This window comes from Grus americana, chromosome 25 (genome assembly GCF_028858705.1).
Source record: "Grus americana isolate bGruAme1 chromosome 25, bGruAme1.mat, whole genome shotgun sequence".
In the NCBI taxonomy this organism is placed as follows: Eukaryota; Metazoa; Chordata; class Aves; order Gruiformes; family Gruidae; genus Grus; species Grus americana.
In genome coordinates this window covers 6,353,369-6,381,277 of record NC_072876.1, presented here as the reverse complement: position 1 = coordinate 6,381,277, position 27,909 = coordinate 6,353,369, and the positions used below count along the sequence as shown (strand labels likewise).

Here is a 27,909-nt window from a genome sequence, read left to right as displayed (position 1 = left end):
TCATGGCTGGTTTATTTTGAGATTTAAAATCGAGAACAATCCCCGGGGTTTCGGGGCACATCCCTGTGAACCAGGAATGGAGCACAGAGCTGGGGGGTGGGGGGGCTCCCTGCAGCCACTCTCCCTTCCGTCACCCTCCACCCAGTAAAACCAGTTCCCCCTTTTGCTGCACATACAGGTCTGGGCAGGGCTAAAACTAAGCACCCCCCTCCTCCATCTCCAAGAGAGATGGTGGGATGGTGCCAACACGTCCATACCACCGTGACCCGAGGGCTCAGCGCCACCACCAGCACCCCAATGCACCGGCACGGCCACCTGCTACCCAGAGGGGGTGTCCGGCCGCTCACCCTGGCCCCCCCTCAGCGGCTGAGGGTGGCCGAGTCGTAGCTGTTGATGAAGTCCTCCAGCTCCTGGAGGTGATGGATCCGGCCCTGGCGGAGGTTGGCCCTCAGCGCCAGCCCCAGCGCCGCCTCCATGGAGGGCTCCTTCTGCAGCAGCATTGTGGCCACCACCGCGATGGTCAGGCTGAACTGCTGGTACGACTGCAGGGGAGCGACACGGGGTCAGCATGGGGCACCCCAAAACCTCCCTGCCAGCAGCACGCAGCCCCCCGCCAGGGCTATTTTTTCCCCCAGGGCTGGCCCACGAGCCCCCCGACAGCATCCGAGCCCCTGCCAACCCCTTCTTGCCCACAAGCACCTTCCCCTGCACCCACCGTCCCCAGGAGTTCCACAGAATCACAGACTGGTTTGGGTTGGAAGGGACCTCAGAGATCATCCAGTTCCAACCCCCCCGCTACGGGCAGGGACACCCTCCACTAGAGCACGTTGCCCAAAGCCTCATCCCCAGTTTCTCCCCAGTGACCCCAAAAATGCCAAATTCACGTTCCCCCATCACTTGCCACTGCTTCTCCCCCTGTGGTTCAAAGGGTCCTAGGGTGAGCCACCCCCCCGCAGCCGGTCCCAGACCCCCGCGCGCCTCGGCCAGCGGCCGCCGGCATTCACCAGCTCGATCTCCTCCTTCCTGGCGAGGACGGCGGCGGAGCGGAGGTCCGCGCTGACCAGGGAGGGCGTTGGGAGCGTGGAGCAGAGCTGGTGCTGGCCGCCCGCAGCCTGCGCGGTGGAAAAGGCGAGGAAGGGTCAGACGCTTTGAAGGGGAGAGGGACTGGGCAAGGCTGGGGCCACGCTGGGGCTGCCAGTGCCCGGTACGAGCCAGGGACTGGTCACCCTGCTTATCCCACGCGTGCGGGAGCTGCCCATCCACCCCAGCCCTGGCAGCATTGCGGCTGAGCGCCCTGCTAGCAGATTTCTCCTCCCCATTAGGCAGTAATTAAACCACTCTGCAATGCTCTCGTTTGCTTCGTTAAAGCTCAAGTCCCAGGGTTGTTCGCGCTCCAGCACGCTGTCAAGCCTCTAGTTATTTTTTTGGCCTTTCTCCCAGCTATCTCCCGTTTATCAGCATCTCCGGCACAGCTGGAACCGGGGCTGACACAGGCTCTGCCTCCAGACAAAGCAGCGCTTTAACCGCAGCCCGTCATCCTGCAAACGGGGAGGCCAGAGGGATCCCCCTCCGCTGCTCCTGCATCCGGGCAGCGCTCCCGAGCCCAGGACGCCTGCCCCGCACAGGGACCCGGGGACGCCTCAGGGTGAGCGCCGGGGAGCAGAGGCACCCTGACCCCGTACCGGCTCCGTCTCACCGGACCCAGGAGGGTGCTGGGTCCCCGGTGAGGTCTCTGGTGCGGCGCAGATATCGGAGCAAGCCTGGCTGGGCTGTGCCTCGGGCTCCGCGGTAGCTCCAGGTGGGACCGGCGAGTTTTCGGGTGGCTGAAGGTCACCAAGAAGCTGTAGGAGAGAAAGCGGCTGGGGAAGGCAGGCAGCGGCTGCACAGGAGTGCGGGGAGCCAGCGCTGCCAGCACACCCTTGCCAGCAGCAGCGGCCTCGGGGGGGGCTCTGCCCCAGGGAAGGGGGGGGACGTGCCACGGAGCTGCCCACCACGTGCTGAGACCCACCCCATCGCGGGCAGCTCCTGCCTCGGCTTCTCCAGCTCCACTCGGCAGCTGCTGCCGTCCCTGGGAACGCGGGCAGAGCTCAGCACCCACATCTCCAGCGGAGCCGGCCGTTGCGCAGACCCTCTCGGCAGGCTCCGGAGCGGCTGTCGGACCCCGGGCGTGGGACTCGCCACCTGCGCCAGCCTCAGGGACGCTTTGGCTGCACGGCTCTACCTGCGCAAAGCGTTACGGGTGCACTGCAGAGCCCACGGAGAGGGCTGGCGACACCGCCCAGGCAAGGGGAAAAAGAGAGGTTTGCGAAGGGGGCTGCGAGCTCCCACCTTCCCCTGGGCACTGCTTTTAGGTGGGGTGAGGAGATGCATTAGCTCAAACCTCGAGGTGCTCCTCTGGCCCCGCAGAGCTCTCCTCCGGTGGCGCCGGCTCCGTTTCCAAAGCAGAGGAGTCCTGGTCGCGGCCGTCCGTGGGTTTCTGCCCAGCTCCCGTCTCGACCTGGGGACACGCGATGGCGTGAGGCCAGGACACACGTCTGGCCTGGGGAGAAGAGCTGGGGGCCGGGATGGACAGGGCACCAAAACCCAAAGGAAATCGCAGGGCTTTGCGGCCCCGAGAAGAGTCAGGAAAATGTCCGTGCCTGGCAAAGAGACAGCGAGGCGAAGAGCGAAAGGGCTGGACGAGAGAGAGAAGACGTTACACTGGCCAAAGAGACGGGCACCTCCAGGGGTGCGAGCATCCCTGCCTGCCCCCAGGAGAGGGGTGCTCTCCTACCGGCATCGCTCCTGCTGCCAGCTCCGGCTCCGCAGCCTCTGTCACAGCCCTGGGATCAGCGGCCGGGCTCTTCTCAGGGGTGTCGGCCGGTCTGGGGGGCTCCGGGACCTTCCTGCTCGCCGCCGGCGGGCTCTGGGGGAAACCACACCGGTTAGGGGCACGGCGGCACCGCACCGGGCTCCGACTGTGCAAACTCGGGTCACTGCTGGGTGCTGGGATGGGGGGGGTAAGTAAAACCCCACAACCTGAGCCGTCTGCTCCCTGCTCTGTGCACCACCTTTGAAGGAAGGAAGTGGCTGGGGAGCGTCAGGGCGCCGCGCCTCTCCTTTGGCCGCCGGCTGGCTCGTCCCAGAGAGGGAAGGAGAGGACCTGAAAGACGGCGTTTTCCCTGCGGAGTGAGAAACACAGTGGGAGCAACTCCTTGCTCTGCCCGAGGACGGGTGATGCCGGTGAGCGCGGCGTGGGGCCCCTCGCAGCCCCGGGCAGCCGGTACAGGGTTGGCACAAACCTCTGGAGGGCCAGCGACACGGCAGGCGCTGGACCAAGGTTAACTCGCGGCGGATATGGCGTAAGCGTCGGTAGCGTCTCCCACTCAGGCCACGATAGCCCCAGGACGGGCAGCCGTCCTGGAAGCCGCCTTGCTCGCTGCAGGAGCAAAGGCAGCCCCGGGGCAGGGAATTTAGGCTGGAAGAGGTCTCCGGTGCAAAACCCCCCACCCCGAGCAGGGCCAGCCTCAACGCTGCATCACCCCTTGGCTGTGCACCGCAGCAGAGCCACCCCACCCCCTGCTCTACACCCCCCAGCTGCACGGTGTCCCCTGTGCCCCCCACCCTCGGCACGGGCACCCACCCTGGCATTCTGGCAGGGGGCCGGGGTAGGTGCTGCTCCTCAGGTGGGAATTCAGACCAGGCAAAGCAGTCGGAGCTGGGCAGCGGCTGCTCCTGCGGGGAAGGGGGTGGGTTTGGGCACAGAGCAGGACAGGGGATGCCGCGACTGCGGAGCGGAGAAGTTGGGCTGCTGCAGCTCCCAGCATCGTGCAGGGAAACCTGTCCCCGTGCGCTGTCCTTGTCACCAGGGCAGCGAATGGCCCCTGCCGCCGCCCCCCCCCGGCCCACCACCCGCTCACCGGGTGCCAGCCCTCTCCAAAGCAGTCCTCAGGTCCTCGGTTGGCTTCTCTGTCATCCCAAGGGGGTGGTGGGGGACAGTCGCGGTCTGCCCATCTCCTGTCCTCGTCCCAAGGCAAGTCGGCAGGGCCAGGGAAGGGTCTGGGCTCCCAGGGACCGGGCTGCAAGGGCAAACCACTGCCGGTGAGGATGGCGGCATGCGGGGGGGCGGCCACACAGCTGCCACAACCCCCGAGCCCGCCTCCCCCTCACCGGGTGCCGGTTCTCTCGGAAGCAGTCCTCGGGTCCTGGGTGTTCTCCGGCATTCCAGGGGGGTGGCGGGGGACAGTCACGGTCTGCCCATCTCCTGTCCTCCTCGTCCCAAGGCAAGTCGGCAGGGCCAGGGAAGGGTCTGGGCTCCCACAGATCGGGCTGCAATGGCAAATTGCCACCGGCGAGGACGGCAGCTCGCTGGGGTGTTTTGGTTTTGCTGCCGTTCCCCCTCCCCGCTGTGGCTCTCAGCTCTTTCTGCTTCTCCTGCTCCTGGAGGAGCCCCCGGCTTTGGCCACCCCGGATGTGTTGGTGAACCCCGACAGCCCTGTGTCCCCTCACTGCACGGCTGCTCGCCCAGCCCTGTCCCCTTACCGGGTGCCATCTGCCCCTGCCTCTCCTGTGCTGGTGCTCCCAGGGCAGCTCGTCCCAGACGTCCTGGGGACCGTGAGCGAGGGGCGGCAGTGGTCCAGCCTGCCACGGACCGGGCTGCGGAGAGAGCACAGGGACATGAAAGCAGGATGAGACCTTCACCTTCACCCTTGCACCAGATGGATGCTGAGCGGGGATGGGGAGCCAAGAGCCCGTCCGCCCTCCTCTCCTGGCCAAGGTCCCAGACAATTCCCAATTCTTCCCCATACCGCGGCAATGCTCTCCCGGCTCTTTGGCATCCTGAGCGCTGGAGCAGCGAGCACCCATCCTTGCCCCACAAAGCTCCTCCGCTCCCAACCACACTGGCAGCCCCAGCTGCGTGGCAGCAGGAGGGTCACAAAACCACCTACCTCCCTCGGGAAGCCCCTCCTGCAAGCCAGCGGTGAGAACATCTCGCCAAAAGCTCGTCCTGGCACGGGTCCCAGTGAGGAGAAGGGCCCCGGGAGGTCAGCACCCAGCTGCAAAGGGAGAGGCGAGGGTGAGCACATCCCACAGGACGTCACTGCCGGCTCGGGACGGCTGCTGGCCAGGTGCCACCCGCAGCGCTGCCGGCTCTGCCGAGCCCTGAGCGTTGGGTCCCTTCCACAGCTGCCCGGCACCGCCGCCAGCAAGGACCCCCAGGAGATGGGCGAGCTGGGGGCCACACGGACACGCTACCCTGTCCCAGAAGGGGACACAGGTCCTGGCAATGCCGGGGCTGCTCCCTTAGCACCGGGCACCCCCGCACCCTGCCTGAAGCAGCTCCCCTTGCCCGCCCGAGCCTCCGCTCACTCGCAGCCACGTGTCAATCACAGAATCATAGAATGGTTTGGGTTGGAAGGGACCTCAAAGATCATCTAGTTCCAACCCCCCTGCTGCGGGCAGATTGCTTTGCAATCACTCTGTGCAAACCCCACGGGTCACAGCACCCAGCGGCACCACCCCACTATTGTCCCGCGGGATCCCGACCGAGCTGCTCTCCCTCCCCAGCGCTCCGACAAGCCGTGCACCGGGTGCTCCTGGCCAGCCCGGCACCGCAGCGGGCTGCGAGCCCCACTCCAGCCCGTGTCCCTACCCCCGTGCTGCTCCCACGGGACAGCCTGGCACGGGCACGGTTTGGGCTCTCTGTAGGGGCGAGGGGGCTCAAACCCTGCGGATGCAACGGGCCATTTCCCAGGGTCCCCAGAACAGCCTTTGTGGCTTCCCCACCGTGGGGCAGCAGATCAGGGCTTATGGCAAGGGCCACCATCCCAGCGAGCAGGGGATGCTCTGACCCTGAACCAGCCGGCCCCAGCCTGGCCAGGGCACTGGGCTCCCAGAGCCACCAGTAACACCCGCAGCCTCCACCCAGGCTGGCAGGAGTTGACGGCAGCTCAGGCACCACGCTTTGTCTCACAGGTCAGCGGGGAACGTGCTAGGGCGGTACCGAGGGTAAAAGAGAGAAAATACCACTTTTGTCCCCAAATCAGGGTTTTACCTGGCAGATCGGTCCCAGGTGGCCCTGGAAAGCAGCTTGCCCACCCGGAAAGACAAAGCACCAAGGAGCATTGGATGGAGACCCCTGCATATCCATCCCGGCTCCCTGCAGCCCCTCACCCCTGGAGCTGCCCGACCTCCCCCCCCACTATGCTGAGTGCAAACCAACAGCAAGCGATCGCTGGTGGCAGCCAGGTGCTAATTCCACCCCAGGGAGCTCCCCTGGAGCCCTCCTAAGTGCTTGATTTCCCTTCCTTGGAAGCCAAGCTGCGATCCCCTCCCCGAGCTTTCACCCTTGTGTGCAGAGCGTGTCCCCGCACGGAGCTCAGCTGCTGTGAACAAACCCTCCCTAGGAGGGGACCCACGGACGAGCCCCCAGACCCCCCCTCATTTCCCGAGGGCTGCACAGACCCCAGGCAGCACCTCTCCTGAAACAGCCTCCGATAACCAGGGACAGCCGAATTCCTCCCCTTATCTAAAATCTCTCAGCAAATCTGGTTTAAAGCAGTTTGATGCAAGACCTGATGCAATCTCTGCACGGCATCAGCCCCCGGGTGCAGCCCCCCCGTTCCTGCTCATCCCCACCTCTGTGCTCCGCTGTGCAAGGGGGGACCCTGCGCCCCCAGGACACACAGCATCCGTGCAAGGGGGGGACCCTGAACCCCCAGGGCACAGAACCACCCTGAGCCCACACCCCCAGCACCTGGCTCCATCCAGCTCCAGCATCGCCTGGATCGGCCACTCAATCCCCAGGATGCTCCCAGCCATGTGCCAGGGGATGTGGGGGAGCAGGGCCCCCCCCAGAGCCCTGGCACAGCCTGCAGGGATGAGGAGGGGAAAGGGAAGGGGGAGAAGAGGATCCAGAGAGCGCAGTGGCCCTGGCAGGACAGGGTCCAGCAGGAAGGGATGCTGCCATTACACCCACCTTTGCCGACGCCGGGAGGCCGAGGAGCAGCGTGCCCAGCACCCCGCTCCCCGCACGGGCAGCCTCGCTCCCCGGGCACGGTTGGCTCCGGCACCAGACTGCCTGCGGCAGCACCGCCAGGTTCACCGGGAGCTGCTTGGGGCCAACGTGCTGCTGAAGCCGCCTGTGTCCGTTCACCTCCTAGCACTGCAGCCGGGTTTGAGCCCTGCTTGCAGCATCGCCGCCCCCCAGCAGCCCCGGGGAAAGAGCCCGCTGCGGCTCAGAGGGTTTCCCGCACCCATTGCCAGTCCGATGCATCACCTCCTGGGGCGGCCAGGCACTGGGCACCTCTGCCAGGCACCTACAGCGTCTCCTCCTCCCTATTTCCCGGCATTCCCGCAGGGAACGGCACTGCCAGGAGTTTGTTAGCACCGGCCAGATGTGCTAGTACAAGGTACAGCCATCTCGCCCGGCCCCGCGATGAGACGCATCGTCTTCCCAATGCTTAATGAACATCTGCATCATGTCAGGGTCTGACAGCAGCAGAAGGTTTTGCTGGGGGCTGGGAACACTTTGATAACAAGCTGGTCTGAACTGGTCTGCTCAGTAATGCAAAGCCCTACATCAACATGGAGCGTGAAGACAAGTTTGTGACCTTGCAGGAGGAGATAAGGGAGAACAGGGAAGCTCGGGATGAGCTCGCTGATGCCAAATGTTAGCGAAGGAGGAGATAAAAGGGAAAGCCCAAAGTCTGAGGTGGAGTAAAATCCTTCAAAGCCGGCAAAGGAGCAGTGCTGTTTGCTGGGACGGGCCAGCCCGTGGCCCATCGGCGCTGGCTGCTCCTCAACGCTGCTCCCACCAGGCAGATAACACACAGCTTTCCAGCTGGTCAATTAATTATAGTCTCTAATAACTATAAACCAATTAACTAACTGGGTGGATCAATTAGCTCTTTGGGGTTTGGGAAAGGAATACAGCAGCAGGGACAAAGGTGGCCGCAGCCTGGGTGGCCAGTGTCGCCGTACACCCCCCCCGTCACTGCTGAGAGCCAAGCGGCTCCGTAACCCCACGGCTCCTCGGCTGGTGCACGTCTTCTTTTCGGAGCCCGGCTTGGTGACCTGGGTGGCCCCGAGGAGGAGGAGAGCTAGCGCTCAGGGAGCAGGGAAATGGGAGCAATAGGAAAGCTATGCTAATTGCTGGAAATTCTGGGTAAAGATAAGCTATGCCGATTGCTCTCCGTGTAACCCTGTGGCTAGTTCTCACTCCACAAAGCATCCTTAAAAGAACTCGGCCCTGTAGCGCTGGGTGACACGCAGCGCACCCCAGAAAGGTGCAAACTGCGTCGGGTTTGGGGCTCTGCACCGAACGGCTCTGCTCGGGCCAGGTTACTTCAGCAGGTCTGTCCCATCATCTGCTTTTTCCAGGCACAAGAGCTCGGGCACAGAACACAAGAGCTGGCGCGGGGTCGAGGGCCCGTCTCGGTGCATCGATCTCATCCCAGCTCGCCCAGCAAACGCCCTGTCCCGCCAGTAACCGGCCGTCACGGTGACCCCGGCTCCTCCGTCCCCGATTGTTTGATGTGGAACCACGTGGGCACAGCAATATATAATCTGCTGTCAAAGAGTGTGGAAAACAAGGCAGGGACGGCCGCAATTACAGGGAAATTATTACCAGGGCACCGAGAAAAGGTGATGGATGCCCAGGTCAGCGCCAGCGCAGGGTGCCCTGGCAGCGGGCACACACGTGCAAGGCTTAACGGCGCTAACGAAGTGAGTTTTGCTGTTGGGAAGTCCCCTCCTGATGGAAACGGGCATTTCCCAGGGAAGGTGGCGATGCCTGGGAGATATTTTTTCCCCCCAAAGCCGCAAAGGCTGAGGAGGGGGGTCGCCAGGAGCGTACAAGGGTCGTACGAGGGAGCCGGCTAGGGAAAGGCCAGAGCCCGCTGGGGGCTGAGGGCAGCGGGCTCACGGTGGGGGGAGAGCGGTTTGGGATCTGCAAACCGGAGCAGAAGAGCGCGGAGGAGTGGAAGGGAAAGGGAGAATTTGGGAAGGAGGGACAGAAAACGAAGGATCAGACGCGGGCAGGGGGGGCAGAGGAAACAGGAGAGACGCTTTCCAAACGCCACCGCTGCAACGCCGTCCTGCCCACGGGCACCGCCGGTGCTCCCTGCCGAGCGCCGTCCTTGGGGCTGCGACCGCCCCGGCCGGGATCCAGCACCTGGAAAATTCACACGAGGCCGTGAGGCACCTCCCCACGCCCGACCGGGTCACGGTCCACGCAACGCTTCGGGCGCTCCCTCGCTTTCCACACGTTTTTCCCCGTATCTCATCTCCCCCCGCACCGGCACCGGCTGCCCGCACGGCCGCTCTGCCAGCCCGGCTCCCAGCAGCCCCGATCCCGGCGTGCGGGGCTGAGCCGGGGGGTCACCGGGCTGTACCGTGTGTGTGTGTGGGGGGGGGTTCCGAGCAGGCAGCACCTTCTAAAACCAACCAGTGCAGAGCTGCGGCGTGCAAGGGGGCACACCCGCAAGCGTGCAAGGCGCGGGTGCTGCCGGTGCCACCCCGCAGACAACACCCCCCATCCCCATCCCCCTCCCCTTTGCACGGGAAGCCACGCGCTTCGTGCAAGGCCGGCCCGCCGCGTTGCACGTTGCACGTTGCACGGGGAGCCGCTACCGGAGGGCGCTGCACGCGGAGCTCCCCGCCGCTGCTGCTGCTGCTGCCGCGCGCCGGAAGTGACGGCATCGCGCGGCGGCGGCGCGAGGTGAGGCTGAGGCGGCGACATGGCGGCGGCGGCGGCGGCTGCTGCTGGGCCCGGGGCTGCACCGCGGGGGTTGCGCGGGTGGTTGCGGAGCGCCTACCGCTTCGCCACCGACCGCAACGACTTCCGAAGGTCGGTAACGTTTGAGGCGGGGGGAGCGGGGGCAGGACCGGGCGCCGGGAACGGGAGCCAGCGTTGCCCGTCTCTTTCCTTCAGGAATCTGCTGGTGAACCTGGGGCTCTTCGCCGCTGGAGTCTGGGTCGCCCGGAACCTGACGGACATCGACCTGATGACCCCGCAGCCCGTCCCGTAGCGGCGGTGAGCCCCCGGGGAGCGGGGCGGGGGCCCAGGGAGGCCGCAGGGACGAGCGGGAGCTCGGCGGTAAAACCCGCGCCAGGTACCGCTGAGCCAACCGTGCTGACCGCGGCGTGCGGCCGTGCTCGCAGAGCCCCCATGGGGCACGCCAGGGCACCCCCCGGGAAGGGGATGGCACCGTGCGAGGTGACCAGGTAACGGGGAGGGAGCTACAGGCGTGACCGAAGCCCGAAAGAATCTGAATTCGTGCAGAGAGACGCGGAGCTGCGTTAAATCGCGGTACGGTACGGCAGTAGGCTGGACTAGAAACAACCCTGTCTAATTCTGCTTAATTGCTGACCCAGGGAAGAAATGGAGCTGCAAGGGAGAAGAGCTCACCCTCCCCGCACGCGAGGACCAGAGATGTGTTGAGCCGTTACGAGTTCCATACGTTCGCGGGAGTACGTTCTGCTCTCTGCAGAGGTGCTACTCGCACTTCAAAGCTGTCACGCTTGGAGCAGTGACGGGGGGGGGAAAGCTTGTGAGTGTGAGAGAGAGAATTTATTTCATGCTGCAAGGCACAGTGAGAATAGTTTTCTCAAGGATGTGAAGCCATTGTGCGTGGAATTTTCTTCTCTCCTCCCCCCGATGTTTAATAAATATTATGTAGAATAATGACATAACCCACTGGAATTTTTTTTTTTTAATAAGAAACTTCAGCTTACAAAAACAAGGTGTAAAAAGAGTAAAGATTTACAAAAAAATCATAAAAACATGATTTGTATTTCACACCCGAAAGACAAAGGAACAAGTCCAGTGCTGGGTTGTAAGCAGGACCCATCAGCTACTGATTCCAAGGGAAAACAAAAGTGTGACAAGCCCTCGGTGAACTCTAACCACCAGAAGGTTTCCTGGGTAATGGCCGGATGAGATAAAGCTGGGACGCTTACTGTGAAGGAATGATGGCTGTGTGTGGGAAGAAGCCGCCATTTGGTGTTGCATAGCATGTTAGTGCCCGGGACTGAGACTACAGCTCACCGTTACCAACGTTAAAGTCCAGCCGTGGGCGCTGGGGCTGTTCAGGGGACAGTGAAAGCACCACGTGAGGCTGGCGCGGGAGCCGCGGCTGTGATTTCCTCTGATGGCTCCTCGAAGATGCTATTTGTAGAGCAGAATAACTTCCCAGCCCTGAGCAGTTACGGCAGTAGGACTGCGACATGGCTTCAGATTCTTTGGACACTTACGCGCGGGTTTTTAGTTTTAAGACATTCTTCTGAAGTAGCGCTGCCTCCATGTTTTGTGACTGAGAACTGCCCCCTTCCCTGCCCCAGAGAGAAACTCATTCCACTACCGATACCGAGTCTGAAAACAGCAGCTTTCAAAGTGGGTTATTTTAACATCCTGTAAAGAAATGAAGTTCTTTTGAAGTATGGATAATCCAAGTTATGCAGAAACAGTGTCTGCAGGAAAAAGGGGATTAATTAGAACATTAAGTCACTTTATGGTTAATCTTAGTTTTGATTTAGAACACACTAATCTCCTCCCCAGGCCTGGGTTCAGGCAGGGGGCAGTTCATGCAGTTAAGTACATCAGGCTGCCGCAGGTGACTTACTGGATGTTGTATTAACAAACCTTGACTAAAATAAAAGCTGCTGAACCTGCGATTAAGGAGCAGTGCGCTTGCACTGAGCTGCGAGACAGCTGGCCAGATTGCCAGAAACATTCAGTAATTAATTGGATTCTCTTGTCACTTGCTGCTGCCCAGGAGTGTCCTTGAAGCAAAGGCAGTCTCATTCATGAGCACAGCATGGCATACATCAGCTTAAGTCATTAATGACGTAAGTACCAGAAACTTGAAGCAGAAACTCGAGGTTGTTCTGACTTTAAAGCCCCCCCAGAAGTCACTGAAAAATGAGGAAACCCACCCAAACTCCAGCCTGGCTCCTCACCCAAGAAGGCGGCGCTGCATTTCACTCCTGTTTTCACAAGGGCTGCCAGGGGATTTCATATTGAAGGAAAACTCGTCTTCTACCCAGCCTCTGCCAACAGCACCCTTCCAGCAACCTTAACTTAGAGCAGGATTAACTTTTTTAAAGTGCTGAAGATTAGCTTTAATTCTGCCCTTACTCCAGTCAACAGTGAAGCCTCCAGGGCATTAGCAGAAGCAGGGGCTCCCTGGCAGCACCCTGCCCAAGCCTGTCACACCTTAAGGCAGCTCGTCTGGGCAGCACTACTCTCCAAGAAGCTGTTTTAAGTTTCTAAGCTGTGTTTAAGTTTCTTTTATGAAAAGGCAGAGCTGTTAAAAAAAGTTTTACTGGAAACAAACTCGCCCACTTGTTCCTTTCCTGTAAACTGCTCATTAGATGTATACAAGGCTGTGGCTTAAAGAGTTTGTAACTGCTTAACCAAAGCTGAAGTTAAGCAGGGAAAAAAATAGGACCTAATTCTCTTTTACATGGGCTCTAGGTTGGCAGTGGTAAGTCACTGTAGTTTGCACATCTGATAAACTAGGTGAAAACTTGGTTTTCATATGGAAATATGTGGTTTGTCTTGTAGCAGAAGGAAATAGCCTTAAGGGCCAGGCCTAGTAATGCCATTTAATAAATGTAAGGAGAGTGAAGATGACACTCGCTATGAAAACACCATTCTTAAAATCAGAGGTATGGAGTTATGCAGCCCAGCCTACGCTAACTGTGCAAAAGAGAAGGAGCCTCACAGGCAGCTATCCTAATTTCTCAGCTGCCGATTCCGTTCAGCAGTGCACCACGAGCCTGTGGTGACATTCCTCATGTGCATAGCTCTAGCCAGCCCGTGCCATACATTGTTTAACCTTGTCTAGCCACAAACGCGGCACGGATTTGTACTAACACAGTCGCAGCAGTAGAAATTATCCCCATGGTACAGATATGGTTATCTAAGGAAATAAGGCTAGCCTAAGTACTTCACACTTAACCCTGCCCTTGTTGAAGGGATGTGGTTGATCCAGAAGCGACATTCAGAAGCCCCACGCTCCCATAAAGACATGCTCGCGGAGAAAGTGGCTGTAAAGCAGGGAACAGAAACAAGAGGAGGCCTTTTCTACTCCAGATTCCACCAAGTCCTAGTTTGACAACTCAGGGCACAGCACTTCAGCATGGGAAAAAGAAAATAAAATTCACCACCTGCAGCCTCTATTGGACGTATGTTATCAAGACTAAAAAATACAAATCAGACTTGGTAGAGCCATCAACTGTACCATCTCCTTTCTCACTTCCAGTTATGCAAAGCATTTACAGTGATGTTGTGGGCTTTAAGTAGGTAGCTCCTTCATAAAACTTGAGAATTTGGGGTACTGTTCCTTAGGAACTGTAATATCTACTGGAAAAGCACCATTCGTTTTGCCAGTATGAGACTACTGATCAGAGAAAGTTTTTGCCACAAAATCAATAGGAGGTTGCTGCTAAGGAGACTGTGTTTGGATTTTGTTCATGTCTCTGCCTGCAAAACACGCAATCCTCTAGCACCCAAGGTCCCCTTATCACACGCTTCCTGTCTCTTCTAAACTTAGATCGCAGCTTATTGCTGTGGTCGGCTTGGCTTTCTTTTTCCTGGCTGTTTCATCCACCCCAATTCCTTCCCCACAAAATCAGTAGTACAGCGGTTCAAGAAGAACCCGACGGGTACAGCACTTTGCTGGAACTGCAGTGCATTCTGTATCGTGCACAAGCTTCAGAACAATAAATAGTTAACAGTGGTTAAAGTCAGTCTTGGGCCCATTGGGCTGGCTTCCCCCCCCCCCCCCTTTGAAATGCACGTTGCAAAGCTCATTTTTAAGACTTAAGAACTCTTTTGAAAGCATTTTGGCCCACCATCCTTTAAACAAGTGGAACCCATACACCCACACGCACAAAATAAAAATCAGTACAACAGAAGGAGCGTCCTAAAGGCAAACCCTTAAAATCAACTACGACAAATAATCATTAGTGGGTACGGGTCCCTAACATATGTAGCTTTTGATCATTTAAACAGGTGGGTTTACAAATGTAGAAGCTTGCTGGAATGTTTCACATCCCCATCTGCAATAAACAGGTATCAATATTAAAAGTAACAGACACCAAAAAAACCCACTGAACTGATGTTTTATATTCCCACAGGCAATAAATTCTCAACCCAAGTCCATCCTATTCTGATCCCAAACCCTGAAGGGATCAGACGCACACAAAAAGGCAGCATTCAGAGCTGGAGCTTGGATTTTACTATTAACTTTGAAGAAGGGACACTTGGCCACCTTACCCCACTGTACCTGTTGCATATTAAATTAACGCAGGCAATTCCACGGCATGCTTTTGCTCAGTATTTGCTAGGCTGCTAAGAGGAAACCTGTGCAAATAATACTGCCATGACAAATGGGAAATGTATTTTTTTCTTCTTTTCTAAACCAGCAATTAGCATTAGGTTTGTAACAGAAGGTGCTTCCCAAAGCTACAGCTACTCTACCAAAAACCCCACTGGAGTTTTTAATCCTTGCTCTATGCTACATGCTCTGACAGACGTCAGCTTACGGACCTGACTGGAGGGGCCTGGGTGACATAAGAAAATCTAAGCAGCCGAATCTAATCTGCCTTTGAACAAGCTATTATTTGAATTATTACAAATACAAGAGATTTCAAACATACTACAATAAAATACTAGCTTCTGAGCTTGCTGGCAAACTTCATTCATATACAGATATGAAATGTAATGATGTCAGTGATAGTGAGGACTTGTAAAAACACACAAATCTGTCTGCTTCAGCCAGGAGGGGGAAATTCATGACTTATTTCCCAACATTTCTGTCCCAAGCAAAATATGATTGGATACAAGGCACCGAATCCAAGGAATCGTACAAAATTAGTTCACAAAACTGTACTGGCGGGTAAAACTATCTTCCTATCTTGTCTCGTGCTTACGTAATTCTCAATTCTGCAACACCACTGACTTTCACTGGAGCTCATCCCGAGGTAAGCTGGCAACAGCCACAAGTTTCATTAGTCTCTCTCATTGGGATGCAATTAAGCATACTCAGGCCTGGGGACGTTATAATCAATAAGAGAGTTTCTAAATTACCATCAAGACAATATTTACGCTAGAAGCCTTGCCTTCTACAAGCAAAAAGAACCTCCTGATAGCAAGTCCACAGGACACGCTTAATGCTTTTACTGTTCTTAATTTTGTTCCCACACTCAAAAAACCGTCTGGAAGTCCCTAAGTGGGGGCGGTGCTGCCACCCAGAAGAATCTGACGTCAAGTATTTAATATGCATTATTCTGTTTGCTGCCTCACATTAACAACTTCAAAGCCAGACCAGATAATTGTTCTAGTCAGAACTAATGGGGAAAAACATTTGTTTTTTCAGTGCTTTAAAGAGAAACTGGTTTTGTGGTATGCATAGTTTAACTTGGGAACACAGGCAGTAAAGGGAAAACCATAAAGGCAAATTTATGTATCTAACTCACTAGTGGAATAAATTTAGCTAAAATAAAGTGGTTTCCAATGAGAGCAGATGTTGTATCATACCTGGCCATTAAGATTCTTCTTTCTTAAAACCATAGAATTAAGGAACGCCAATTTACTTACAAGTTGACTGGAGTAAGGGTACGATGGGAACAGGTCTGTCCCAAAGGCTGCACGCTCACGAGCTGACAGTCTGCCAGCGTACAGTGCCTTCCTACGCCCTCACACAACAACCTGCAAGGTGCCAAGAACCTCACACTTGCTCTGAGCATCTCTCAAGGCAACTGACTCCTTGCTGCAAGACTGGAACCCCAGTGCAGGAACTCCAGCACACAGAGAAACCAATTCTGCTCCCAGTTGTACCAAAATAAAGGTTTTTATGTTGCAGACACTTTGCTTGCAACTCACAACTGTGGCCACTGAACTCCACGCACGAGTTAAGTCACATCATCTGCCTGTGTTTGCAAAAGCAGAGCCTAAACCTGGAATTATTCCACATACACATCAGTATATTAGCAGGATTTGAAGCCATACCGTTAAAGGAGGGACAAAGTTTTGCGTTACAGGCTACCCTTTGTCAGGCATGCACTTAAGTGGACTTCACTGTAATTGCAAGTAGTATTTTCATCTTACTGGTGTAGAGAGGTAACTTCCCATCAGAATTTCTGGCAAACAGGACACTATAAAACAGTGTCCACCACGGAGAGAGCATTGGGCTATGCTTATATAAAGAAGCCTGCAGTAGACAAATATAAACCAAACAGCATAAAAAATGCTATACGCTATCGCTTCCAAATAAAAGCTAAATATTACAGAAACCTCACAGTGTTGGAAAAAGCAAGTTTATTTACTTTGAAGTATAATTCATTCCTTCCCTATCAGGGCAATCGTTTTTCTGACTGCACTATCTCCACATCTCAGCACACCTAGGCTAACGTCACATGGAGAGGCCACTAACGTCAAAAGATGTCACCAGCAAATGCTACAAAATCGGCTTGGGCAATCAGATGGCTACAGGTACGCTCCCAGCTTCCCACTCGATCCATGTGACGACTGTATTACTACCTGAATTCAAATATTAATGCAAAACACTCAGTCAAAAGATGAGCATTCATAGCGAAGAGTCTCAGCTCACTGCAGTAACAACTAATGCTGCATTATGGTTTGCTTTTCTATGGATTTTTTTGTATAAACAGGGCCAGCACAGCTAAGGGATTCAGAAAGTGAATGCACCATTTGGTAGTAAACCAGCACTGTCATTTAGAAGAATATAATCCTCTTAAAGGGTGGATAGGCCTGGAAGGACAGATGGATGGGAAAAATACCAGTTTCCCCTTCTACTTCTTAGATTAAAAAGGCAATGTTGAGCACTATTTTTCTTTTAATTTTCTTTTTGATACACACAGTCTTCACAGAGCGTATGTTTTGCTCTAGGAAAGAATCCATCATGTATCTGATAATCACAAGTACTTGATTTGGATTCTTTCAGGAATGTCAACTTCTACCTGTGCTGAACCCAACTCAGCTTTCCCGTTTACTTTTATTGGATCTCAAGTTGACCTAGTGCATTTTTATTAATTTTATTTACTGGTAGCGCAAAAAAATCCCCTACCTAGTAAATACATAGATATACAGACATTCATAAGAAATCCTTCCAGACCCTGCTACATTTAGAGAACCAAAACTAAAACTTTTTAATCAGTTCCCGTAGGGCCGTTTCAAACTCTTATCTCAAAAAAACAAAAGAGCATACGATCTCAAAATTATACTTAATTGTCAAAAAAGACAGTTTCTGTAGGCTCAAAAAGCAGCATGTTGCTCAGACGTACAAGAAATGGGAAACTTTTAAGGACAGAGGAGACCGAGCGCGACACTGTGCTCTGAGAAAATCAAAGTTTCTTGTTTGCTGTGCTCATCTCTGCGTGGCTGAAGCGATTAACAGCAGCCAAAGGGAGAGAGACCCGTTTGCCCCTAGGACAGGAGATTAAAAGTAGTGGCAGTGGAAAGAGAGGAATGGTATTTGGGAAACTTACCTCTTCACTCTCTCCAACAACAACGTAGGGGTTGTCAGTGTGTGTCTGATGGTCTGACAAGAATAAAAGGAGAAGAAGGAGGAAGAGAAACAAACTTTCAGAACTTCTCTGCCTGAAAATGGAACCGTTTTTCTTTTTTTTTTTTGGAAGAACCTCCTATTTAAGATTACATCACCGTTAACTGCTTTAAAAAAACAACCCATCAAGATTGACAGACATCATGTCTCTTTGCAGTTACATATTCAGATTTGATGAAAACATGAAATGTGAAACCCCAAATTATAAAAACACCTGAGGTGCAACTGTAGGCTGAGAAGTGACTATAAATAGTCAACTAAGGCCCTATGTTTCTCACAGAATTCTAAAAATCAAGATGATTACAGATACAGACATTTTAGTAGCCTTTCAAACTCAACATGGAATTTGAGATTTAACTACATTCCTTCCCTTTATATCCCAGCAGAAATAAAGCCTTCACAGCCTGAATTCTGCGCACGACACCCACGCAACCTCACTGCCTTCGGTTAGTCCGGGCTTTGTGTGACACCGCAATTAATGAATATTTCTATTACAGAAGCAATAACAGAAGCTAGCTCTGTCTCCCACCGTTGTGGTATTACCACCACCCTGTTCCCCTGAGGAAAACAAGCCACACTAGTAAAAAAGTGCTAGTCTGCCAGTGTAAGATGCCTCCACGCTACCTGCTTCTGCTGTCACTGCTGTGCAAGCCAGGGCTCAGACTCCTTTATAAACCTGGTCTACGAAGTTATGGCAGCAGAAGCCGGTAGTATAGGCTTTGTTTTCGCTGCCACTGTAAACAGATATGACACACAGGTACATTCCTGTTTTATGACAGGGTTTTGTTTTAGTTTTTAAACACACTTTCTCCAGAGCAGAACTGTTTTAAAATCACATTCCTGGTGAATTTAGCTGCCAATTCAGTTCAGCCCAGAGAATAAACCATCGAGTGTACACACAGCCCCAGGAACACTGAGAGAAAGAGCTGCTGACAAAGCTTGCCAACCAGGGGTTTGCCCTCAACTGATGGCAAAGAAATTGGTATCACAGAGACAGCTGAGGCCTGGGGGAATATTTTCTCTGGTAGAAGAACATGAAACCTTTCTCCAGCAGGAACGGCTCTTCGGGCCGTCAACTCCATCTATCCAAGAACCGTTCAAATAAATACCTGGGTGACGTTGTGATTCAAACCCTGGAAATCTGAATGGCAATTAAAGGGGAGGGTACTATACCTGTTCCTTCTGGAGTTTTATCAGCATTACCAGGGACTGACAGTTTTTGAAGCCAGCTGAATGCTGCTATTTCGGGGTTGTGCTCATTTGTTACATGCCTTACCTAATTCCTTTTTGATATGAGATGAATGATATACAGCATCAAACTTTCTCATTTCGTTTTGCAAGCATAATTAACAATGAGATGCTTTAAAAACAAGATTCTGACTGCAATCTTATGTGTCAGAATTGCACAGCTCGATACACTTTTCCAGACCCTGGGCGGCAAACATCATGATCTGATCCCCTTCCTGCAGTGAGACTTTTTTCCTACAAAGAGGAAAGATGTGAACTCTGATGGTTTAAAAAAAACACAAACAACAGACTGTTGACTGAGTTAGAGCTCCCCATCATGGGAATGTCAGTCTTCTGTCCTTATCACTATTTTTGGACGGCACCTGAGCTTGGAGTTGTTTTTCTGAGATTCTTGCTTTGTCCTGCACTGTTCTTTGAGTGTAAAAAAGAATGTAGGCCTGGGTTTTGCACACCTCCTCCACGCTACATACATTCAGTTTGGAGTCATTGCAGTGGACCCAAAAACCTAGGAATCAAGGCGAGAAAGAGGACGTTAGTAAGGGAGGTATAACTCCTTCTGAATGCATTTTGGAACTGTTCATAGAAAACATCCACAGAGAAAGAGGGCTATGTCAGAGAAAAGGCACCTCTATCTTTTCCCCTAAAGATGCTTTGGAAAGGAGTTTCTGATCTGGAAAACATTTTGATCATTTCTGTGCTGTTAGCAGAGTTTAAAAATACCAAATCATAATTTAACCAATTGTATATTATAGCCCAAAGACTGAATTAGGAAAATAAAAGTTCCCTGGAGATACCCAATTTGTACCTCTTTTTCCACAAGTCAGAAGGCAGAGTCAGTACTAATTCAGCTGCAGAAAGAGACTGCTGGAAAATCACAAAAACCCCGCGGATGTTATTCATGAATAGTTCCTGTCCAGTTTCAAAACACTTTCTGTTTATCTCATCATCCCAAGGATACTGAGAAAAGACACCCAGCTGGAGCAGCTCCACGGAGTTACATCGCATGAGAAAATGAAGCATTCATGCTGTTACCAGCAAGCAATAAAAGGCATCCCAACGGGCCACAAAGCAAAGAGCAGCAATCTGTGGCTTTATAAAAAAAAAGAAAAAAAAAGAAAAAAAAAAAGAAAAGAAAAAAAAGTAACATGCTACTAGCAATACATTCTGGGAAACAAACTACCAAATGTCAGGAGACTTGATTTCAAACAACTCTGATCATAAAGCTTTACAACGCACTACATCTATGGAATAAAACATGAGTTTCTTGAATTTGTTTCCCCCGTAATAAGGCACACGCACCTCCCTCTGTGTTGTAGCAATATGCTGTGTAGTGTCCTGAGCCAAACCCTTTCCCGTGATGCATCACCACAGCGGAGAGGTCATAGACAAAGGTCTCTTTGTCAAGAGAGGAGAGAGAGTCCCTGCAGCAGTAAGGTTCCATGTTTAATACCTGGTCAAAGAGGACATGGACCCCAATCTTCTCACGGTGATTACGTTCAGACCACCTGCAAACACAAGGGCACGAATCAAAGACTCGGGTTCCCGCTTCTTGACAGTGGTACGGGGCTGCGGGAAGATGCACACAAAAGTAGCTGCTGCTAAACAACTCCAAAGAGCTTTCTGTGCTAGGGTCAAGTAGGTGTCATGTAATTTTTTCCTTCTGTTTTCACTCTAACATCCACTACAATTATCTTTTGCATACAGCTGATTTTGTCATTGATGCCCATTTGTTATTTGTTAAGATATTGTTGAGCATTGCAACAGCCAAACACAAAGAAAGCCAAACAGCGTTTAAAATACTCAGTTATACAAATATAAACCCCACACATCTCAATTGCCTGTGCTAAACATTTTAGAAACTTTTCATAACATTTTGAACTTTGTCTGCTACATTTTATTCAATGGGTAAATGGATAATATTGGCATTTAACTATCCCACGCTTCCAGCTTCAGCAAATCTTTCACTCAACTTATCAGTTCATCCATCTCATGGCCACTGCTTCAAGTTGTCTGCAAACTCAGACACAGAATCACAAACACTGTTGAGTACCATTCAAGGAAATCTGTATTAATATTTACAAAACATTACATTGTGTATAGTAGAAAACACGTTACCAACAGGCTACAGGCTGTAACGCAAGTACTCTGAGAGGGTATTGCACCTCTGGTTTGGGTGAAGTGTTTATACACATGTGTTTCCCAGAATGTGAGAGAAGTTACGGGCCCACGCTAATCAGTTCTTTCCAAGAAGACAGAGGCAAGCCGCTTGCCTGGCACCACGCAGCGTGCCCCACTCACCTGAATCGTTTAAGGTGCAGTCGGAGGACCTGAGGTAGTCTGTAGATCATTAACTGCTTTTTAGCTTCACTCAGAACAAGAGGTTTAGGAGAAGACTTTCGCCGTTTGCCTACCAAAAAAAATAAAAAAAATAAAATCAAGGTAAAGATTGTTAGGGTGAAATTAATTTTCAGGAGGGGAAAAGAGCGCATTCTCAACTCTTTTTCCTCCAGTAGCAGTAGTCCAGCTCACAGGCACTCCAGATGGACAGGCCAGCAAACATTTCTTATGAATTCCTTCACGGAGCAGGAACTTCTCTAGGATCAAAACTCATACCTTTAAAAATACTTAAAGCTTTTAATTTTTGTGATGTTCGTAATCACACAATCAGTTATCCCCTTCAAGCTGCTCGTGCTGACATTTTGCTCAGAGAAATACAACAGAAATATTAAGACAGAGCTAGAGCCAAAGACATCTTGGGCTGTAGTAGTTTCTACAGGCGAACTACTAGTGTACAAATAATACTATTTGTATTCTGTTAAAATACTACTTATTACAGCACTACATAAAGCTTGCAGTAGCAAGCTTCACTAGCTCAAGAATATTAACACAAGTCAGCAGAAAATGCTTCCAGCAAGGTTCCACCTCTCGCAGGGTTTCTGCCTGCCCAAGAACGTAAAGCAACTGCTGAACCGAAACTGAAGAGGAAAAAAAGGTTCCTCTTCCCAGCAATTACTCTTTCCAGGACACTGAACATACGACTATACCAGGAGGAAGACAGGTGGCTTTCAGAGCTTCCAATAAGAAATGTACCTGTTAATTAGATTTCTGCACCTCACTGCACCAGTTCAGAACAGATGGGTTGCTCCTCCTCCATCACGTCTCACAAGCAGTGCCCCCAATAGTTTTTGGCACCTAGACGCAAGGCTGGTTGCCTTTCCCTGACTTTTTTTTTCAGCTGGTTAATGTTTCCTTAGCCATTTAGCTCTGAAGTAACTGTTAAAATTCGGGCTTTCCCAAAGAATCAAAGAAAACAAAGTTAAGATGAAGCTGTATTCATCCATATCGACACTTTGTGAACATTATTTGTGAATCAGAATCTGTTCAAAGTATATTTGGCTTTGTTTCAAGAACATCTAGTCAATGATTATTTCCTAACATTTTGTGAAGATGTTTGGTAACAGATTTGCAAGTTGATAGAGAACAGATATCTACAAATATTTGCTACTTCAGCCGCTTAGTTGCAATGTAAGTCAAATTATTGGCATTTTCCTCCCAAGGGGATGAACATTTGCCATAAATACCTGCACGAAAAAAATTTCAAATCCAGCTTATCAGAGTAGCTGAGCTGCATGATTATACACACGGCTAAAATTATTTTCAGGCATATAATAACCTTACAAACTCAGACCTACTACAGGAAAGCAGAAGTCATCTTCTAGCTGAGCGCAGCAAAACACGTGCATTCATATAAGGGGTAATACATTAACCTGAGACGCCCAGAATAATGTCAGTTCATTGCTTCTTGCACAAAATGCCTACAGAGAGATGGAAACTCTACCCTGACAGCAGACCTTGAGAACTCCGCATTTGTGATTTCTGGTCAAAGGATTCAATCAAGAACAGGCGGCATATAGATGACTTGTTATAAAAGCTTTTCCTGCTTTTTTTATAAAAGCATCCCGCAGAGATGAGCAAACCAGAGGGGATAAGGTTCCTTCTTCTGTTTCTAAATCCAAGCCCCTCTCCCCCTCAAAAAATCTTGAAGTTGCTTTCTGCTCCAACACAGGCAGCGAGAGCAGTTCTGAATGGGGTCGTATTAAACCCATAGTAAATTGCACTGCAGAATGGCGGAGACGAGAGAAAAGTGACATATCAGATCCAAAGTGGTGCCAAAGGAGCAGAAGCTACCAACAGGGGGAAACAAAACAGCACGAGCAGGGAGGAAGAACACAATTTCCATATACATATAGGCCACAATACATGTTTTTAAACACAAAACATGCATCAGAAACCTCTCACAGAAAAAGAGACAGTGCTTCTGATGGCAAAGACAGCAGCAGCATCCATCTGACTTACTGTTGCATTGGTCGCACGCATATATCCTCCCTTCCAGAGCTTCGGTCTCAGTGAATTTGGCCAACATTTCCGTCAGCATGCACTCTGTCTGGTTAACAGGGACGATCCCTTTCTCGAAAGAGTGATAGCGCTCGGGGAATTCCAGGGAAAGATCCCAAAAGGGCTCAACGGTATTGGATTTGTAATTGCATGTTATGCAGGTGACCTGGGAATGAAACGTGGATCCACAAGTGAAGTTATGAACATGTACATCTGCGGACAGGCATTTACATTCACATCTAAATAGCCAGCTCATGCCCAAACGGCAGGGCAGTTTCACGGACATAAACACACTCTGTGAGTCAAGAGAAACACTGCTTATTTCCAGTCTGCAAGCTGTCTACGGTTGGACTTGATAATCTTAGAGGTCTTTTCCAACCTTAAAGATTCTATGATTCTATCTTGAGCAGATAATTTAAACTACTTTCTCAATTCTCAAAAAAATTGAGACAATATTCACCTCTATGGGATTCACTTCCTCAGATAAACACCATCACAGGTACCACACCAATTCACAGTTGGGCAAGAAGCACCTTGGATCTGTTTTCTACTACAGAAAGTACACGTTTGCATTTATCACGTAATCTTCCTTCCACAGTTTCTCTACTTTCCTTGCACATTTCAAAGTGTGTAATTCCTTTAATGTTTCATCTGCTAACTATATAAAAATTATTCATGAATAGAGCACGAAAGGACAGATTTCAGATGCACTTGTTCTCTTACGTCATCCCAGAGTATTATAAATAGAAACAGCAGAGAAGTTTTCAATTAAACTCAGAGGCAGAAAGTGAGAACGTGAGGAGGTAACAAAGCCAGAAAGCTGGTCTGGTCAGACTCTGTTATTGTGAGAACCATCCACCAAAAACCAACTTCCAGCCTCGCAGCTTCATCCACTGAAGGCACCAGTAACTACAAGACGGATTCGTAGCTAGCAGATAGGGAAGGAGTCTTCTGTGTGTAGAGGGGTTTGAAATTAAATACAATACATGTACACAAGAGTTACACAAGCAGAATAAATAGCTTGGAAAGTTATTTATAGTGTATCATAGTAACAGATAAATTACACTGATCCGTGACCATCTTCACGCTGTTAACAGACCTGCCACTGAATCTAGAACACGCACCAACTGCCAGAGTCAAGAGACAAATGAACAAAGAGCTTGTAGTTAAGAAGTCCACGAGAAGTACGTGCACTGCAAAGATGATTCATGTGAACCACGACTTCAAGCGTCCTTTCCCTGAAAAGCCAAAAGCTTTAACTTGAAAAATACACCTTTTAATCTTTCACATGCACAGAAGTTCTTATGAGTGGTAAGCTTAGCGAGACTGGCACTGAGAAAGACGATATAAATAGTAATGAGAACGCACACGTATAATACTCCTCATGGTCTGATCTTGCAAACCTCTGAGTGTCAAGTTATGCACACATTTCATTTCTCCTGGAAAGTAAAGGTAGTTGAGGACTTTCAAAATGCACCGGGCTCTCAGGGGTCTGCCTTGTGGGGAATAATATGTTTCAGACAAGGGAACAGCACAGGAATAAGAGACCAAGCACTATGACAGGCACTTTCAGCTCCTACAGAAACATAGGTTAAGCATGCTCAGTATATGAAGATGAGTTTCAAATGCCTGCAAAAAAAAAAATAGTCACAGACAGCTTATTCTTTACAGCACAAGATGACTGCCCTCTCTGTCCTTCATCATATTCTTTCCAGCCATGGAAGCAAAACAAATTACAAAGACACTTTAAAAATACAGTAAAAACTTAAAAACTAAGAGCTCAGAACTTCTGTACTTGTGCAGCTTTCATTCTGAAGTGGCAAGCGTCAACTGAATTTACAATACATGTGACAAGAATCGAAAATGCTGACAACCTGCACAGCAACCCAACAGATTTCTTTCTCAGGAGCACTTCTAAGCAATTCCTCTTAGGTATCTGGTGGCTCCTCAAAAAGTAGAGCCTGGTATGAACGGCTCCAATTGATTTCTGTGCAAAAGCAGCTGCATACCTGACTAAGCAACTGCCCATGAAAAATGGTGTTCACCACCTTCAGGACCTGCTTGGTGAGCTTCCTCTGTGAGAAAGGGATGAGGATCCTGTGCTTCGTTCCTTCCGACTCCAGCTCCTGCTGTACTTTATCCAACAGTTCGCAGAGAAATTCCTGAGCGTCCTGCTGATCATAACCTCGAAACGCCGGGATCAGACTCCACACGGAGTGCAGCATGGCAAAGGGGGACACTAGCGCCCACTTGCCAGACCACATCACTCTGAAGAGGGTGTGCAATTCGTGACAGAGGGAGATGTGCTTTGAACTCGGTTCCTTGGGTTGTATTAGTTCTAAACTCCTGCTTATCGAGGAGCCACCATTTAAGCCAGCTGGCAAGCTCTGCGTGCCATATGATCCCACTTTGTCAGTCTTCCCTGACTCATTAGCAGCAGACCCATTTGCCAATTTGCCAGGCATCCTAGACTTCCCATTCACAGTTTTGGCTAAGAGTTCTTCTGTTTCACAGAGATCAAGTGTCAAAAAACATTCTCTAAATTTCTGGAGGTGACTTAGCACTTGCAGAATAGAATTCATATAACATGTGTTTCCCAGGTTCCTTAGACCCGTTACCCCGGGAGTCATCAGAGGTTTACGCCGGATGGAATAAAACTGTTTGAATCTGCTGCTCTGCATCTGCCTTGAGGTAGGGGAAGCAGTTGCCACCTCCCTGAATTTCCTTGGAATCAAGTTCTCTCTGTGCACGTGAGACAACAGCCTTGCACTCTTCCTCGGAGGAGTGTTTGCCAGCTCCTCCAGGAGCTGTCTCTTCATCTCCTGCCGCCGCTGCCTAGCTGCCTCCTTCTTTTTCTCCAACTCCTCCATTTGTTTCTTTTGTTTTAATTTTAGCTGGCCTCTAGAGCTCTTATCAAACCAGGTCCGCAGCGCCTTCGCAAGCAAGGACTGGCGCCTGTGCCAGAGAGCTGTAAGCATCTGAGATTGTCCCTGAGGGCTCCTTTGATGGCTGCACACGTCCTCTCCCAAAGCCATCGATCGCAATGTCCTGCCACTTCTCGTTGACGGATCATGTTTTTGACTTTTAATTGCCGACAGAGAACTTCTCAGCAATTTCAAATCACCCTCCGGGTTATCATTCAAGACATAATCTTCGCAAAGGTAACAAAAGACATACAGATCATTAACTTCCATTGCCAATGGATGCCTGGTTTCTTCAAAGTGTTTAAGTGCATGCTCCTCGATGTACCTCCCACAGGCTACGTGGGAGCACTTCAGACAAGCCCAGATGGATTCAGTTGTCTGGCAGTCCACGCAGTGCCACTTCTGGGGGTTCAGGATAGAGTGGTCCTGGGCGAGTCGTAGCCGCCCAACATGTTTGCATCTATCCATGTCTTACAGAAGTCTTCGCTGCTTTGACCTTGGAAGGCAAAAAAAAGAAAGGAAAGGACCTTAGAGCCACTATACGTATTTAAAAGGATCTCTTTTGTATCAGCTGTAAAGACGTATAAAAATACGGATGTCGCGCCTTGTCAATCCCAACTGTGGTTTTCCTTCAACTGACTACATTATTTCTGCGCGCAGTTTTTTTAAAAGCAGTTTTTAGTACTAGTGAAAGATATGGGATTGACAAGGTCTGCAGAATAAAACTGTCTATCTGTCTACTAAGGACGGCCCAGACAGCTGCCAGCACGCCTTACCCAACCTGAATGGCTCACTTCCAAGGAGAAAAAGATTAATTCAGTCCACACACATATTTGATCTTTAGCTGCCCTCTTGAAATTGATACATACAAGATGAATTTGGAATTGGAATGCGTGTCATCAGGAACTAGACTGAGGTTACACCAACTTCTTGCAGAAGCCACAAAAATATCAGATAATTGTCATAACCAGAGCATTTGCAAGTCTGCAGGCTTTACATTCTACCCTCGAATTCTCTGATTTCCCACAGCTTCCCAAACATTTCAATGTTTAAAAAAATCAGCAGGGCAAAAAAAAATGAAATGTGTAACACCATGTTATAGTGAACCTAAATGAACATCTGCATGAGTACATACAGAAAAAGCAACTGATTTACTAAATCACTATATTGTAACTGAAATCAAAGCAGGGATACTAGAACTAGAAGGCGCAAAAAGCTTTGACTCCGTGTCCTGCGCCCATTATGTTTTATAAAAGATACTCAGCTGTACAAAGAGCACAACTAAAACACCGCGTGCCAGCGCTGTGGTTTCCTTTGTACAGTCCCTCTGATCCAACGGGAAGAGATCAGGGTGCAGAAACAGCGCCCAGACCCGCTTGCACGCCCTACTCACGGAGTCGTGTTTAAACATCCTTTCCTCCGCGACGCAGCATCCAGGGCCCGGAACATCCCCATTTCAGCCAAAGGAGTCTTGGCGGTTCTTCGAGAATTTAATTACTACTTAAGTCTTCACTGTAAGGCAGCACAGCTTCAAAGCCCTAGAGAGAGAATATTCTTGTGATGCACATAAACAAACTAAGAACGCTGGCAGGGTTGCTTTTGAACACGATTAATCCCCTCAGTGCAAGAGCTACTGCGGAGAACACATTTATTACAGAGAACAGAATTATCTGGAAGTCAAAGCATGAACGCACCTAGGAACCCAAATACTTAGATGTTAAGAAACGTCACACGGAAGAGGCACCACGGAATTTCATTTTTCTGCTTTC

General features: G+C 51.0%; 3 protein-coding genes across 11 annotated transcripts in view; 1 reads left to right on the top strand and 2 right to left on the bottom strand.

Moving 5' to 3' along the window:
* Positions 1-152: 152 nt before the first annotated feature.
* Positions 153-17,715, bottom strand: LOC129196286 (basic proline-rich protein-like). 6 transcript variants are annotated; one of them, XM_054803495.1, is made up of 15 exons: positions 9,613-9,721; positions 9,063-9,154; positions 4,929-5,036; positions 4,522-4,635; positions 4,150-4,308; positions 3,900-4,058; positions 3,623-3,714; positions 3,282-3,418; positions 3,019-3,161; positions 2,774-2,905; positions 2,381-2,497; positions 2,009-2,221; positions 1,683-1,841; positions 1,005-1,112; positions 153-542 (listed from the first exon to the last, which is right to left on the bottom strand). In XM_054803495.1, exons 1-15 carry the CDS (start codon positions 9,719-9,721, stop codon positions 360-362), a joined length of 2,025 nt encoding a protein of 674 aa, XP_054659470.1. In that variant the 3' UTR covers positions 153-359. The 6 variants fall into 6 exon arrangements, with proteins under 6 accessions (XP_054659470.1, XP_054659474.1, XP_054659472.1 ...); XM_054803499.1 differs by lacking the exon at positions 3,623-3,714 and having other exon boundaries at positions 9,613-9,681; XM_054803497.1 differs by lacking the exon at positions 9,063-9,154 and having other exon boundaries at positions 9,613-9,681.
* TOMM6 (translocase of outer mitochondrial membrane 6) lies at positions 9,695-11,655 on the top strand. The gene is made up of 3 exons (XM_054803507.1): positions 9,695-9,829; positions 9,914-10,015; positions 10,357-11,655. Exons 1-2 carry the CDS (start codon positions 9,720-9,722, stop codon positions 10,008-10,010), a joined length of 207 nt encoding a protein of 68 aa, XP_054659482.1. The 5' UTR covers positions 9,695-9,719; the 3' UTR covers positions 10,011-10,015; positions 10,357-11,655.
* A 1,413-nt stretch (positions 17,716-19,128) lies between the features above and the next one.
* USP49 (ubiquitin specific peptidase 49) overlaps positions 19,129-27,909 on the bottom strand; it is a 30,663-nt gene continuing 21,882 nt past the window's right edge. For 2 of the 4 annotated variants that reach the window (XM_054803491.1, XM_054803492.1), the window contains exons 2-7: positions 27,534-27,678; positions 25,226-26,636; positions 23,178-23,382; positions 21,120-21,228; positions 20,121-20,326; positions 19,129-19,326 (exon numbers count right to left, since the gene is read on the bottom strand). In XM_054803491.1, the coding sequence (XP_054659466.1) occupies positions 19,136-19,326; positions 20,121-20,326; positions 21,120-21,228; positions 23,178-23,382; positions 25,226-26,608 (2,094 nt within the window). In that variant the 5' untranslated portion in view covers positions 26,609-26,636; positions 27,534-27,678 and the 3' untranslated portion in view covers positions 19,129-19,135. Of the gene's footprint in view, positions 19,327-19,626; positions 20,327-21,119; positions 21,229-23,177; positions 23,383-25,225; positions 26,637-27,533; positions 27,679-27,909 lie in introns of all 4 variants that reach the window. The other 2 variants (XM_054803494.1, XR_008574131.1) reach the window with 2 other exon arrangements.